Source organism: Nuphar pumila, chromosome 2 (genome assembly GCF_984573655.1).
Source record: "Nuphar pumila chromosome 2, dmNupPumi1.hap1.1, whole genome shotgun sequence".
Classification (NCBI taxonomy): Eukaryota; Viridiplantae; Streptophyta; class Magnoliopsida; order Nymphaeales; family Nymphaeaceae; genus Nuphar; species Nuphar pumila.
This window is the reverse complement of record NC_143250.1, coordinates 107,331,116-107,346,227: the sequence shown is the minus strand read 5'-3', so window position 1 is coordinate 107,346,227 and position 15,112 is coordinate 107,331,116. Positions and strand designations below refer to the sequence as shown.

The 15,112-nt window shown below is 38.5% G+C and overlaps 1 protein-coding gene across 1 annotated transcript; it reads right to left on the bottom strand.

Annotated features, from left to right (window-relative positions):
• Positions 1-8,602: 8,602 nt before the first annotated feature.
• Positions 8,603-13,415, bottom strand: CYCJ18 (cyclin J18). Its single transcript, XM_089991810.1, has 9 exons — positions 13,356-13,415; positions 13,177-13,253; positions 10,790-10,889; positions 10,199-10,297; positions 9,936-9,953; positions 9,790-9,860; positions 8,901-9,031; positions 8,755-8,811; positions 8,603-8,661 (listed from the first exon to the last, which is right to left on the bottom strand). The coding sequence occupies exons 1-9, from the start codon at positions 13,413-13,415 to the stop codon at positions 8,603-8,605; spliced, it is 672 nt and encodes a 223-aa protein (XP_089847936.1).
• Between the last annotated feature and the right edge of the window lie 1,697 nt (positions 13,416-15,112).

The following is a 15,112-nucleotide window of genomic DNA, read 5'->3' as shown; positions in this document are numbered from 1 at the left end:
AAAGGGACAATGGTCAATGGACATCTCTATCAGAGAGCGATATTGAAGGAGAAACAGCTCAACTATTCGTACATTTGAACTAGGACTATTGCCAATATTATGATTATGTTCACCTGTATCTTAATTTGACTGATCTATTTAATGGAGAGTTAGGGTTTTACCTACGCCTAGAGCTATAAATTTTTTTTTTTAATTTATAACCCAAAGAAACTACACCGGGCAAGACGACCTGGTTGCACTAGCTCAGCCTGCCATTCCTACAGTCATCGTGCCAGCAGCGCAAAATTCCTAGGCTAGGACCCCTGCCCCTGGGGCATATGGTAGAGCGTTGGCTTGCACACAGAGGTGACTGCCCGTATAGCAGCCAAGGTCCCACACTACAACGCCACCCGCCCTGGGGCCCTACAGCCATTATAAAAACAAACACTAAAAAGAAAAGAAATAAAAGCAATATGACAGCAGTGGTCCAGTACAACATATAACCATGGTTGAAACGGGGAAAAATCATTCAGGCAAACAGCTGGGAAAAGAAAAAAGAAAAAAAAACAAGAAGTTGTTGGGCCATTACTTCAGACAGCCTTTACTGAGTAGGTGGGAAATAATTTATTTATTCTTTGGCTGGGAAAAGGTCGAAAAGAACAAAACTTTGATATATGTCTTGGCAATATCGAATTATAGAACACCACCCATTGCCAGATCCATCATGATCCCGGATACAGTCAACACCTTTTAGGAAACTGTGTCACAACAATTTCTTAAATTTGGCACAATAAGTTGCTCAAAAAATGTGGACAAGCCACAACAGATTTAATTCTTCGTTACCATGTCAAAAAATTGTGAATTTAACACCTTTTTAATATATATATAAATTTAATTGCTACTAAATTCATCAAAAAATTCTTAATATTTTCTCCAAATAGATGATGCTAAAATATTATAATTTTTTCTTCCCCCGAAAATCCTGGAAATGTATTTTTAATACCGTTATCCACAATAGTCTGCTTAAAGAAGGGCAGATAAACGGACTGAGCCGCTTCTTAAACGAGCAAAACTTGAATAAGGGTCGTTAGACTCAACTTGGCTTTTTTCCATGAAGAACAAGAAAACCACTATCGGGATCAAAGACCTAGTCGTGCTGGTTAAGCCTGCCATACTTATAATCGCTGTCCTGATGGTGTAAACCTGTGGTGCACCCAGAGAATCGGCTGGCTTCAGCTGAATAACTCTAATCCTTGCCCTCGTAAATGCAAGAGACTGACACCCATGAGAATGGAACCCTGACCGCCTGCCTAGTGACCAAGGTCCCCTTCACTACGCCAAACCCCTCACGTCTAGACTCAACTTGGTTTGTGTAAGCTCAAGTAAACTTATATAAGTAAAGGGATAATATAATTGGCTACCTCAAGTTTATCATATTTTCTGATAGAAACAGCACATTCTTTCACATTTTCTTGTAGATCAAACTATATAGTCTGTGGTTTACTCAGTCAAAAACATATTTTAGATCACCCGTTCATGTTGTATAAACAGTTTTATTAAGGGCTACAAAATTCAATGGTCAAAAAGGCGTTAAAATTTCACTATTCAGAAAATCATATTGTGTAGAAACTATATAGTCTGTGGTTTAAGTCAAAAACATCGTTCTTTGGCCCAAACATTATGTAAGCGAGCCCTAGAATTCAATGGTCCTGCTTGTCCTTAAAATTCTCAAATGAGTTACCACGTGCTTGGCTCATTCTCATAGTGAGTCGGCTCTATCTCAGCTTGGGCTCGTGATGGGGTGAACTTGGCTCGAGCTTGAGCTTGAGCTTGTATTGAGCAAAAAGGAGCCAAAGTGAACAGAGGCAGACTCGGCTCATTTTTCCCAATTTTTGGTGATATTGTCAGTAGACCAGATCCACGTCTACTTGTGGTCCCCACTTTTATATGCATATAACCTTTAATAAATCATTTTTTTTCTCGGGACAAGGGTTTAGCCTTTTTACGCGACCGTAAGTAAGTACAGGAAGGAGAGGCAGCGCAGCTCGACTTTTTAGCGACCGTAAATAAGAAAAAAAATCAGCATTTTCCACCCTTGAAGGGGGGGCCATAAAAAGCGAACGTGTGTATACTCCATATCTAACATTACCAAATTTTCAATATTACCTAATTTCGGTGATATTCAATATGACCACATTCCTTTTCCTTTTAGCACCCTCCTACCCTCAACTGGATCCATCCTTCTTCTGCACATACGGTCAGCTTTGATGTGACACAAAGCAGTGTAGACTGGTTTAAAGCAGAACATGGTCGTCGCCGTCCAGCACAGGAGCACAAGGACGGCGAGTGCTGGATCCATCTTGTGAGTAAAAATGGACTGATAGGAACAGCCTACACAAATCAAGAGTCCCACAAGTGAAGTGACCAACGGCCCTGTCGGCATGTGGGACCCAGCACCATGTGAAATATATAATATCATGTATATAGAAAAAAACAAGGTAGGAAGTCCAAGAATGTAGACAGGAAAAAGCAATGATGGTTTCAAAACTATACCAAACTAATCAATGCATCATCAATCACGGGGACACTCTGAACAAACTTACAATATGGGGAAAATAGTAGACCACTAATCCGTAGGCTTCCATATACGATACGACCAAAACTGCCCCCAAAGACTATGTTATCAGTATCGGCAGATACGTATAGTATCGGCAGAAAATCACTACCCTTCACTCCTGAATCGGCTAGTATTTAATAAATATAAAAAATACTTACAATTTTTTCTTTAATATTATTTTAATGGCTTTAACACATGTCACGTTCTGATTGACATGTACTGTTTTTTAATTATTTTTTGACCGATTCAGCACAATTTCACTTGAGTATCGGTATGGCCTATTCACCTGAATCGTTGGCCAAACGATACAGGCCGATACCGATACTGGCAACTTGAGAGAAAAAAGGAAAAAGCTAAAAGCTTTGAGGGATTATCTGTACCGTTCATTAGTCCACAAGCGGAACTGACCAATCACAATCATTTTACCTCACGATCGTGTGTGAGACATATGAATAGCATGCTTCCTTACATGGTTTCAAAATTGCAATGTATGGTGGAGGATAAACCTCACGAGCTCCCCAATGTCCTCTTCTTGATAAGCAGTGGCAGACCTAACTGCAAAAGCCAAGATAAACCTTTACACATCATTTCTCAAGTGTCTGCAGAGCATGCATTCAAAGATAATAGGAACCTACCCATCTCGATTCAAACGACACTTTCACCACACCTAAGTGAACACACCAAGTCGGCCAAGAAAAGGTACATAAATAGAGGGGGCTTTCCTCTTTCACACGAGTGTCATAAATCTCATTATCGAGAATTTCTCAGCAACGAAGATCTAGTCATAAGCTAGAATTTTTTTTGGGAAAATCTCAAGAAAATGTTCGCTTACATGATATTGTAAAAATACAAGAAAATAAATAAATATACAAATTTTAAAAACTGTTAATAACATATATATATATTGAAAGGCAAGCTGGGGTTAGGCAAACCCCTACCAGTTATACAACTATACAATTGTGGGTTTTGAACCTGCAACCTCTTAACACAAGGTGACGTGCACTAGCTGTTCCTACCAGACAAGCTGAGACCCAGTTGGTTTTAATAACATGTTAATATAGCAATAAAATTGTGATATTCTGAATACGAGTGATATGTTTGATGGTACCACAATTTCCGTATTTTAATGTCTGCTGAAACGCTACGATAAGATCGCAATATTTTCACTAACATGATGATTCATGGCCAGTGGTCGTTGCTTGGTGGAATGGCAAGAGTGATCAGTCTGTGTGGAAAAGTGGGCTCAAGCTGATTATCCAAAAAAAAAAAAAGGTGGATTCAAGACCTGAGAGTGGCAATTTGATCCAAAAAGCACAATGTTGGACTGTTTCCAGCACCTCAGACCACACTGAGCATGGCCCTGCACAATGTGGTTCATAGCCACCTACAGTCCTAGCTGCAGGATGGTTCGTTCTTGACAATACCTTACAAAAGAAACTTCTCTTGGGGAAGCACAAACACCTTTCTCTCTACTCTAGAACAGTGCGCTGTTGTCGTGAGGTATATATATGAGCAGGGGCAGAGCTACATGTGGGCCAAGGTGGTCAAGTGCCTACCCTGACCTGAAAATCCCCAAGGGGGTTTGGTCAGCGTGGGCACCCAAATGCTGTGCGCCCCCCCCCCCCCCCTAAACCCACCCTCTCTCTCTCTCTCTCTCTCTGCCAGCCAGTCCATTGCCGGACACACACACACACACACTTGTGCCCACCCTAATTTGGATTTCTGGCTTCGCCATGGAACAAGAAAAAAGAGTTGCAAGAAGCCCTGGCTAAACCGATAGAGGACACTTTGTAAGCCCTTTGCTGCCTAGAAAAAATGGACTGCACAAAATTTGGCTTATATACATGATGAGACAGCCCAATGCAGCTCAAGCCAAGCCCTTAGTGTGTACAGCATATGCAGATGGCTATAGAGATGGTAATCTTTCCCATTAATAAAGTGGATGGGCCCTCCCAATCCAAAAAAAGAGACGGGCCATCGTTTGGAATCTAGGGTTGGTGGCAAGAATCATTGTGACTGGACAAGAGAAATGGGACGTCACTCATATAGCCGGACAAGGATGAGTAGCAAGGTAGGTTGTAATTACACAAATAACTTGCCAACCCAAGTTCCTGCTCAGTCGCACGTGTGACATTCTAAACTGCAGTTGGCTACCTGGGCCAATGAGCTGAGTTCGAGTTGGCTCGTCCAAGCTCAAACTGGCTCATTTACAAAATGATTACCTTGTTTCAAAGATGTAAGCAATAGGATTTGAACTCTAAACTTATTCCTTGCAAGCAAAACACTTCAACCATCTGCTCTTTATGATATAATACAGATGTAAAATATGTGTTACTAGTTAATGAGCCTATACAAGCCGAGCAGAGTAAAACACTCGTTTGTGTTCAACTGGCCAAGCCTATTTCTCAAGTTCGATCAAGCTCTTTTGAGCCGCGAGCGGCTCGTCTCATTTCTCATCCCTAAGTATAGGAAGAAAATTAGTTTCTTGTAAGAAAAGTGATGTAGCAAGCAGCAACTTTGATGCAAAGCTAGCACATCGGGGCAGAGTAGGAAAGATAGCATCTCAGGGCCACCATTGTCATGTCACAAGGGTGCATTGGCCTCAACGATATGCAGGGTTGTCAACTCCCCAGATCGTTGGCCACAATTGTTTGTCGACACGACATTATTGGGAAGCTTCTCCTTGTACCATTTTTCTTTCAGTAAAAACATAGAACCTAGATGATCTCTCCCCCAGTAAAAAAGAGAAATTCACAATTAAATTTCTTCTTGGCAGAAGACGAGAAATGTAAAAAAGTCCTGATCCACGAGGTTCTAAATTGTGCCTTGCTAGCTCTTTTGAACCACCAAGAACTTGTAGCATTAAATGAGTTTTTTGTCAGTTATAGGAGCAGCACATCTGCTTTCCTGCCCTAGGAAAGAATTGAAAGAAGCTTTTAGCAATCCAACCTACACAAAGAATCCTATGCGGCCTAACTCATTTGAGGGGCCAAAAGTAATGGGCCCGGTTTAAACAAGCATGTCGCCACGATGACAAAGGAAGCAGCCAAAGATGGGTTGGTGGACCAATAACTGCATTTTCCTGTAGATATTCCATACTGACTTCCACAATAATATCATTGACTTAGCCTAGTTGATATCTGTTATTACCTTCAGCTGTATATTTACCAAATATGCTACAAATAAGAATGATCCAAGAGTAATTCAATACCATGCTGAGCGACGTGCTGCTTTGTACTGTCCAAAACACTTTCTTATTTCTATGTTTCATTAAACTTTGACTGCGTGTGGTTGCACACTTGAGCATGCAGATACCTAAGTGATATTATCAACTTAGTTGGAAACCTTAACTACCTGAGGTTGCAAAATACCAAGTGATGTTATGAACATGGTTGAACTTGTGATCCTATTTCACGTTAGATTGTAAGTCTCAATGGCATGGTTCGTGCAATGCCAGCTGTTCTGTTGATGGCATATCGTTTCCAAAAATAGACCGTCTAGACACAGGTGTACAAGAAAATTTACTACCATATCTTCCAAATAAATCCTCCTCAAGTACATCCATGGTCCTCTAGTCAAACTCTCTAAAGTGAACAGCGTTAGCAACTCGGAGACAGATCCTCAGATACTATTGTACAACTAAATTGTAAAAATTCATGCAAATACTTGGGATGAAAAAGTTTGCCAAACCAACAAAATATCATATACTTTTCTTCATTAATGAACTCATGGCTCATGCAGGTTTCAAATTCTACCTTCAACATTTGCTATCCTTCAGCTTCTCCACTCTCATGCCCATCAAATTCTGTCTTCCTCTTCTCATAAAAATACACTACTATCACAAGCATGGGCATCATCTATGGCTGTTTTGCTCACTATTTTTTTATGAGAGAGTGCGCACTTACTATTATTTTATAGTCAACAAGCAGCATCAGACAGCTATATTCTGCAAATGACCGTTGCACACAGAAACACATGCATGAACGCACACACATACTCCAATGAAATTGCGTCATCAACAGCATATCCTTTAGTATGAAAATGCCTTTGTGACTAAAAAATCCCACTTCCCTGTCATCTCTTGTAATTACTTGGCCAAGATACAGAACAATTGCAACATGTCATTCTGAGCAAAAAATATTAGTAATGCATCTAGCTAGTTAAAGCCAACTCTTTAACATTTTCTTCATAAATCTTCGAAACCATGCTCTTGGGGCTTCAATACACAAATAGCCTTTACACAAGTCCTCTTTTCTCAGTGTTAGCAATCCTAATTCCAGTGGAACTAGGCAAAGTCCATATAGGCTTGATACAAATCTCCATAGTAAAAAATACCTTTCACGCATCATGAAACAGTAGCCATTGTTTGGATGCAACAACCGATAAAACTCACCTTATCTCTCCCTTTTGGCAACAGGAGCAACTGTCTCAAAAAGACAAGTTGTATAGATTTTTCCTACAAGTCTCACCATAGATCCACCTACAGACTCATCTGCCTTGAATATATCTGCTTACAAGTGGTGCATAAGTTGACTTGGGATCAACCTAATGAAATACCACAGCCTATTTTCCAAGTTGAGTTTAAATAGGCTCTCTATGTGAAGCTTTTGTACACTAGGCTACACGGACTTTAACTCTATGAAAGTGTTGATTTTATATACATATAGATACATACAATACATACATACATATATATATATACATACATATATATGCATGCACATGTGTGAATGTGTATATAAAATGCCTTGCAATTTGCCTAAGCTTCAAGAATTCTAAAATTGTCTCTGAGAGCTGGTGAAACTAACTCCAGACTTTTAAAGCATATAATATAGGTGTTAGGTATGCCTAAGTTTGCTTGGTGTTCTCCCAAGCAACTTTTCAGTTTAGACATCTTAACCCCTGATTAAATGTAAAAATTAAAGGTTATACCCTTTTTTCTTAAAATCAAAGAAACTTCCATTTGATTGACAAAGGCCAACTCTTCAAATAGCATAATTGGTTGCTTCATTCTGTTATCTAAGGACCTGATGAATGTTGCAACAAATGAAATACCATGTGATAGTAGTAAGCCCCGAGTTCAGAGATGGGACATGCTATTTACAAATGCCAACAGATATCAGGTTACCATTCTAGATCTGCTAATGCACGCATAAATGATATTTACTGTGAAAATCCAAATCAATGTTGACTTTTATTTCCAAACACCGATGGATATCAGGTTGTCAATCTACATTGCCAATGAGTGCATTAATGGTAACCTACTGTGGCCGAGACCAACATTGACTCAAAAATGTTAGCTACCTTAGACATCATCATAGAACGCCCAAAAAACAAATCTGAGGCCATAAAATTATATGTCTAAGCTGTTCAGCATGTGTTGGTAGTTATAAATAGACAAAGAGTATATTTTGATAGTCAAGATATATCTAAAATGATCCTAACTCTAATATAACATAGTTATTGCCATCACATCATGTTAGGGAACAACCCTTCAACCTACCGATGAATCGAAGAAACAAGCACGGAAAAAACAAAAGGAGAAAACAGCCACACATGAAAACAAGGATTTTACATGGTTCGGCAAGAACTGCCTCCGCGACCACACTGAGCCTTCTTCTTTATTCGATTGAGATACACAATACAGAGGAGGATGCCTCCTTAAATAGGAGGAGTTTACGAATTTTACAAGGAATCTATTAGTGTCATTGAATATCACAAGGAGCCTAAGCTAAAATTACAGAACTACCTTCCCAAAAAATCACCTTGGGGACTAACGCCCCCGACCCTCCTGCAAACCACCCCTCCCGCCTCCCTACCCTGCCAACTTACCGTGAAGTTGAATCCACAAAAATTAAGGATTTATATCCAGGTAGGAAACATGCTCCACACTCCTCCAACGTCATACATTTTACACAAGTTTTGGGCATTTTAAAAGTTTACCTGCTTTCTGTGATGCCTTGAAATTCAACTTCTCAAAACTTTCATTGAGTCACATGATTAACTTTAACTCACAGTTTTCAGCAAATTAATGGAACAATCAGTTGAAACAACACCCAGAATAACTTAAACAAAATTAAATGAAAAAAGACACCAAAAAAAGAATACAAAAGCAATATTAGAATAGGAAGAAAAGTAGACATATGAAATTTTCTTACCCCAGGGGAGTACAGGAAATTCCCAAGTCTGCTTTGGGACTGTCAAGACATATGCTGCTACCTTTCAAGAATTTAACATACTTACAACCCAAAGGCAGAAACCAATTAATCAAGATGATGGTTTATCATTAAAAAAAGAAGAAAACATACCAGAACAGATGCAGCCAGAGAGCGAGGAGAATGATAGAGTACTGAAGTCTCTTCTCGTTCATAAAGAAGATCCATTATGTCCATGCAAACAGAGAGTTTCAAAGATTCCCCAACCTTTGCTATCTCCCTTACAAGAACAAGAGATGTCTCAGCTCAAAGAAGTGACAAGCCACAACTCAAAGACTCCAAAGCACTTGATTGATACACATCGACTTCGGCAACTTTTAAAAAACAGTGATAATCTATGGGATTATAATACAAGTAAACAAGTTCTGCAAACTTATTGAGGGATACAAGAACCACGTTGTCACAGGAATACCTTTTTCTGCTAAAGTCGTTACTTTTTAACAAACATATATTTGCCATGGACTTTCACAAAAATATTGAAAATGCCAAAGATAAAAGGTTCGTGCAGCATTTCTTAGCCAAAGATATACTAAGAAGTAATTCTATCATTCCAGAAAGACAAAAGAAAAAAGAAAAAGCATTCATTAAAAAGGCACCACTTTATATTTGAGTTTCAAGAGACTCTGGAATGTAACTTAGAAGTTGTTAAGGCCTTACTACGAACAGTTGAACAGAAAACATGACAAAATCTTTCTTTCGGTATATGATACTTATAAGATTTGGATAACCCAAGGCATAGGGACAGACAACTTTGTCATTCCAGAAAGCAAAATTTGTACAGACATTATTTTGGAAGCCACAGCTTTGCCTTTAAACTGTAAAGAGAGATTTACTAAAAGTTACAAGGCCTCCCCACTTTCCTTGGTGGAAAAAATGGTAGAACAATTTCACAGAAAAAAAAGGTGGAAATATCATTTCTGGTACTTTGGTACTTTTAGTGTGGTTTGTCATGGTTATTTTCCTAAATAGAAGCCTTACCTAAACTGGCAAAGCAGGTCGTCAAGGAAAATAAAAGCAATATTGGCTGCTCCTATCTCAAACCTCAGCACCTAGTGTTTGAAAAATCATAAGTACAACTTAGCTGAATCAGGTGACTTAAATCACATCTTTCCTAAATAGGTCACCTTCATAAATGCCATTTCCTGTAAAAAAAAAGGGAAATGGAGGGAAAAGGGAAAACACAGTGTAAGCAAAAAAAGTGATCGAGACAAAATATATTTATAAAAGTATAACAAATACTTAAAAGAGGAACATATATTGATTATTAGCCAAAGAGAATGACAAAAAATTAAAGAGCTGACAAAGAAATCTGGTTTATATCAAGCATTCACAAGAGACGGCTAGGATTTGTTACTTTGCCCAACATCATAGCCCAAGAGCAACTTACTCCTTCAATGAAATCTCTTATAGTGAAATGTTGATCGCTAATCATCTCATCTGCCAAAGACTTCAATGCCCTTATAGACAGTGGGGAAATATCATGCATCTGCACGTCCATGCCCCAACTCCCAAAGAAAACAACAATCAAAACAAGAGACAGGATAAACAATGAAAAATCTATCAGATTAGGGTAAAACAAAGAGAAAAAGACAAAATTATGTGATGCCACTGATGAGAGATAATGAGATTTTTCTTTATTCAATAGAGGGACTATAATTCACAAACAAAATGTAATATCGCATGGATCTTCTGATGAACATTGACAATTCTTTTGGGTTGCCAATATATTGGTGAAGAAGAACCTTAAATCTCTTTCCATAAAAAGAAAATGATTTCAATTTACTGTCTTCCCAAATACATGGTGATATAAAATTTTCATTCAATTTATAAAAAAATAACCATCATTGGCAGCAGCATTTAGCAGCAATGGTGACCACATTACTGGATATTGACAGCAGAATTTAGCAGCAATGTAACCACATATTTGGACATAAGTTAAAATGGCTATAATGGTTATGATAGTGAAAGAGAGCAATACTTTGCTAGAGATCCATATAGAGATGAGTGCAAAAAGCTGCAAATTGCCCTCATCCAGGGGCCGCAGAAGCCAGCTTGCTGTCTCATTCTCTTGAATTAACCTGAGATTCCCATAGCACAAAAGAACTAAAAATAAAGCCAAAACATATAAAGACAAGCAGCAATTCTTTGCAAGTTCAAAAAATTAAGCAACCATAACTTGAAAAGCTATCATGGAACTTGCACAAAAACAGAATGAGAAGACAAGCAGATCAGAATTAAATCTATATTGTATAAGTAATGAATCAAATCCATCACTCAATCCATACAACATCATGCTAAGAAAACCATGACCTATACCCAACAACATTTCTAAGTAACAACACAATAATACAATAATACTACAGATCTCCAATGGTGAGATCGCAGGATAAAGTAAGCACAAGGGAAAATAATACAATTTGCAGTTTTCTTTCACTCTCTACAAGAACAAAACTAAGTAGTAAACTTGAGAAATCATCCAAAGACAAAAACTAAGAAGGCATATAATCTTTTATTTTCTAGAAATAATCTTTATTTTTTGTTGTTAAAAACCAGTAGCACCTCATGATTAAAATACTGCCCATACCTAGGGACATAAGTGGATTGGATTTGGGTAAAATATCCAACTGAAACCAAGCCTTTTAGTTGGAGTCAGTAGAGCACACAACATTCATTTAACAATTGGATTCTGAATCAGTACACAGTGATACATCTGAATCCAAACCTGAATACATATAAAATGTATCCAATTAGCTAGTTGGAACATTTCACCATCAATCTTCACTGATTAGGAAACACACACTTAGGTCTTCAATAATGACTACATCCAAACCAAATCCAATGCCTTTGCATTGCTACTCACCTATGTCACACGGACTCGGCTAGGAGGTCGATGCACCCGTGTTGACATGCCCCGACACGGGTGCGGCTTCGGACACGGGGCAGACTCGGTCAACAAGTGTCGGACTCGGTCAATGCACCAGGGCCGAGTCCGTCCACTTTATAGACACGGTCAACTTTGACCGAGCCTATTGTTGTCCATATTTAAAATTTATAATCTTATTATTAATTTATATATATATATATCCCCGTGTCCAAATTTTTTGAAATTGTGCCACACCCGTACCCGCACCCGCACCCATGTGACATAGCTACTCACGCTCTTTCTCAACCTTTCATAATTAAGGGATTAATCTGAGTTTGTGAGAACATTCTATAGACAGGTAGTTAGCTGGTTCTTTGAGAAGCCTGAAAGTTGGAGAATCACTACAAATCAAAGGATTTTTTTTTTTGATGAAATATCAAAAGAATATTCTTCAATCAATTCATCATGTCTCCTTTTTAAAGTCTTAAGGTCATGAAAAGAAAGCATTGCTAGGCAGAGTTGTCAAGCTATAATACTTTCTCCCATAAAACTACCACAGTATGACATTCAAATATTATCACACTTTTTATTAGAGATAATTCTGTTCTTTGCAAGGTGCTTAATAAATCAAGTCAATAAATTATGCAATACTAAATATGTCTAAATTGGGGTATGCGAGCTGAGTGCAAAAAAGTCTGTTCAAGACCATTGAGCGACTGCTCATTACATCAGCGATTATATCAGCTAATGTACGAAGCAAGCATGATTGTGACATTAATATCCATATTTAATGAATTTTCATAAATTACAGAGCCAAGTTCAATCGGTGCATATGCATATTACTATCAATGACACTGTTGGTGAAATCCATGCTGCAAGATTACTTCATTATACTTTCTTTTTATTCTACTCATATGCAGCATACCTATTTAAACAATCTCTATGCAATACAAAAGAATTTCATTCATATTTCCCTTTTAAGTCTTCTCTGCAATTGAAATCCCACTACTCACATCCTCAAAGGAAAAAGAATTGTAGTTAAGAAAAATCAAGTCAACAGACAACAAAACAAACTAAGATCTAAGTCACCAATGGAACACACCTCATATACACGATTTTAGGGTTTTAAGAGAGTGATTTTGTAGATATCTCCAGCAGAACTCAGACTTTCAGGGTATTCCTTTTCCAGGTTATGCGTAAAAAGTGGAAAAAAGAACCAGAATCAAAAGAAATCAAGGCGATTTGAAATCTAACGCTCATCTCACCAGAGATTTTTGCAATTAAGCAAAGTAGAAAACTGAAAAAGAAAAAAATGCATCATATAAATCGTCAGACACCTGACAACTCCGTACTTGGTTCTCTAACATGGTGAAATCGGGGGTTTCCCCGGAAAAACCTCCGATCCACTGATTCTTTTGCAAGTCCATGGAAAAAAAGCGGGGAAACACATCAAAATCGAAAGAAAACCGAAAGGAGTCGCGGTGATCGTATATCGTGCTTACCTCTGGGATGATCGGAGGAACCGATCGGCAAACAACGACAGGGCGGTGTACTTCACGATCGGAGAGAGGCGGAGTTGCTTCGCCCGTGGAGAGAGGAATCCCGCATACGAGATCGCATCAGAAAGGAGTTCAGAGAGAGAGAGAGAGAGAGAGAGAGAGAGTTTCGCGTTGACGATTACCGTGGACGAGAGGAGGAGGAACTCCACCTTGCGACGTCGCACGTGTGGCGGGAACGCCATGGCGGTGCTCGCAGAAATGGAGGGAAAGACGCCCGTTGAAGGTTTTTTTATATTCGCTTTGGAGATTTTGCAAGCAGATAATTTCTTGAACGCCCTCATCTTCGGGCTTATTTTTTCTTTTCCTTCTTAACTTCTTGATTTCACCAACGGATGCTCCCCCCCTCTTATCCTACGGACAGTTCACCTCACCATGTGATGTGATGGGCCAATTTACGCACAGTAACAACAGTTTAAACCATAGTTACCAAGAAGCGAAATGGATACGGGGAAGCGATGAGTAAAGCTCAAGCGAGGAAGCGAATATTTAAAAAATAATATGAAGCGTGAAGTGGGATTAGTTTTGGAAGCTATTGAGAAAACTTATGATGATCCAAAAAGAAAATGTATAAAGAATGAGGAAAAATCAAGTAGAAAGCACAAGAGAAGTCGAAAAAATAAATAATAACATGAAAAACACAGTTGAAGTAAAGTAGTTCATCTGTCTCACCATGAAGACTAGACAGTCTCAAAGAAATCGCCAGTTGGAAACATCATTGATTTACTCAAGCCCTTGATCCAGCTGGGCCGTAGCATCACCAATTGAGATGCAAATGCTGTTGTGGACCAGATTATAAATGTCCCCTCTTACCTTCTTGCACAGACTCTGTCCAAACCAAGGTTCAGTACAGAAACGGGGCGTTTTGCCCGCTTCCCACCATCCAGTTCACTCAGGGCACGTTTGTAAGAGAGAGAAGCTCTCATAGGAAGAGAAAGCTTTGCATAAGAGAGTTTATGATATGAGAAGTTTTTCAACAAAAAGTTTTTAGCTTGTTTGTGTAGCATGAGAAAAAGAGAGTAGAAAAATATGAAAAAACGCGGAAGAGGATTATGTGGGTGGTGGGTGATGGTTGTTAAGAATATCAACTTTATCAGAGTCCTAATTAATTATCGGAGTCCTATATTCATGGTATATCAGGTTCGGTTGAGAGTTCTAATATTATCAGTATTGGTTTGTTATTTAGAGTTACCGAGTTTGTTATTCCAAAGGAGACCTCTATTTTATCAAGACATCAAAGTTCTTATCGTGCAGAGTTCATAAAGACATCAAAGTCTCAAAGTCCTTATAGTGAGAGTCATCAAAGGCATCCTTATCATAAAGAGTTATTAGATGCATAGGACTCAAGATTGGCGTGGAGTACTCTATATTTTTTTATTATAAATACTTGTATTCAGAAACCGATTGTATCAAGTTTTTTTAGTTCAATAGCATATACGTTTTCTCTATTCTCTTTTCTTTTGTGAGTCAATCTTCACATGGTATCATAGCGACATCACTAAGGCTGAGATTTTGTCATCGCATCAATAGCGCAAGAAGAAGGAAGTTTGAAGGATATGTCTTTCAAGACAAAATCAGGTCTGAATATTTCTACTACTTTCTTCATTCATCACTTTGATAATCCCGACAACGTATTGGTTTCACAACAGTTGACCGGAGATAACTATGACACTTGGAGTAAAGCCATGATGATGGTCCTTAGTGCGAAAAATAAAATTGATTTTATTGATTATTCTATCACCGAACCTGAAGTAGGAACGATCGATCGATCACCCGTCTTGGTTTCGTTGCAATAACATGATATTATCCTAGATTTTGAATTCGGTAAGTAAGGACATTGCCAACAGTGTTATTTATTCCTCCACCACCCACGAGGTGTGGA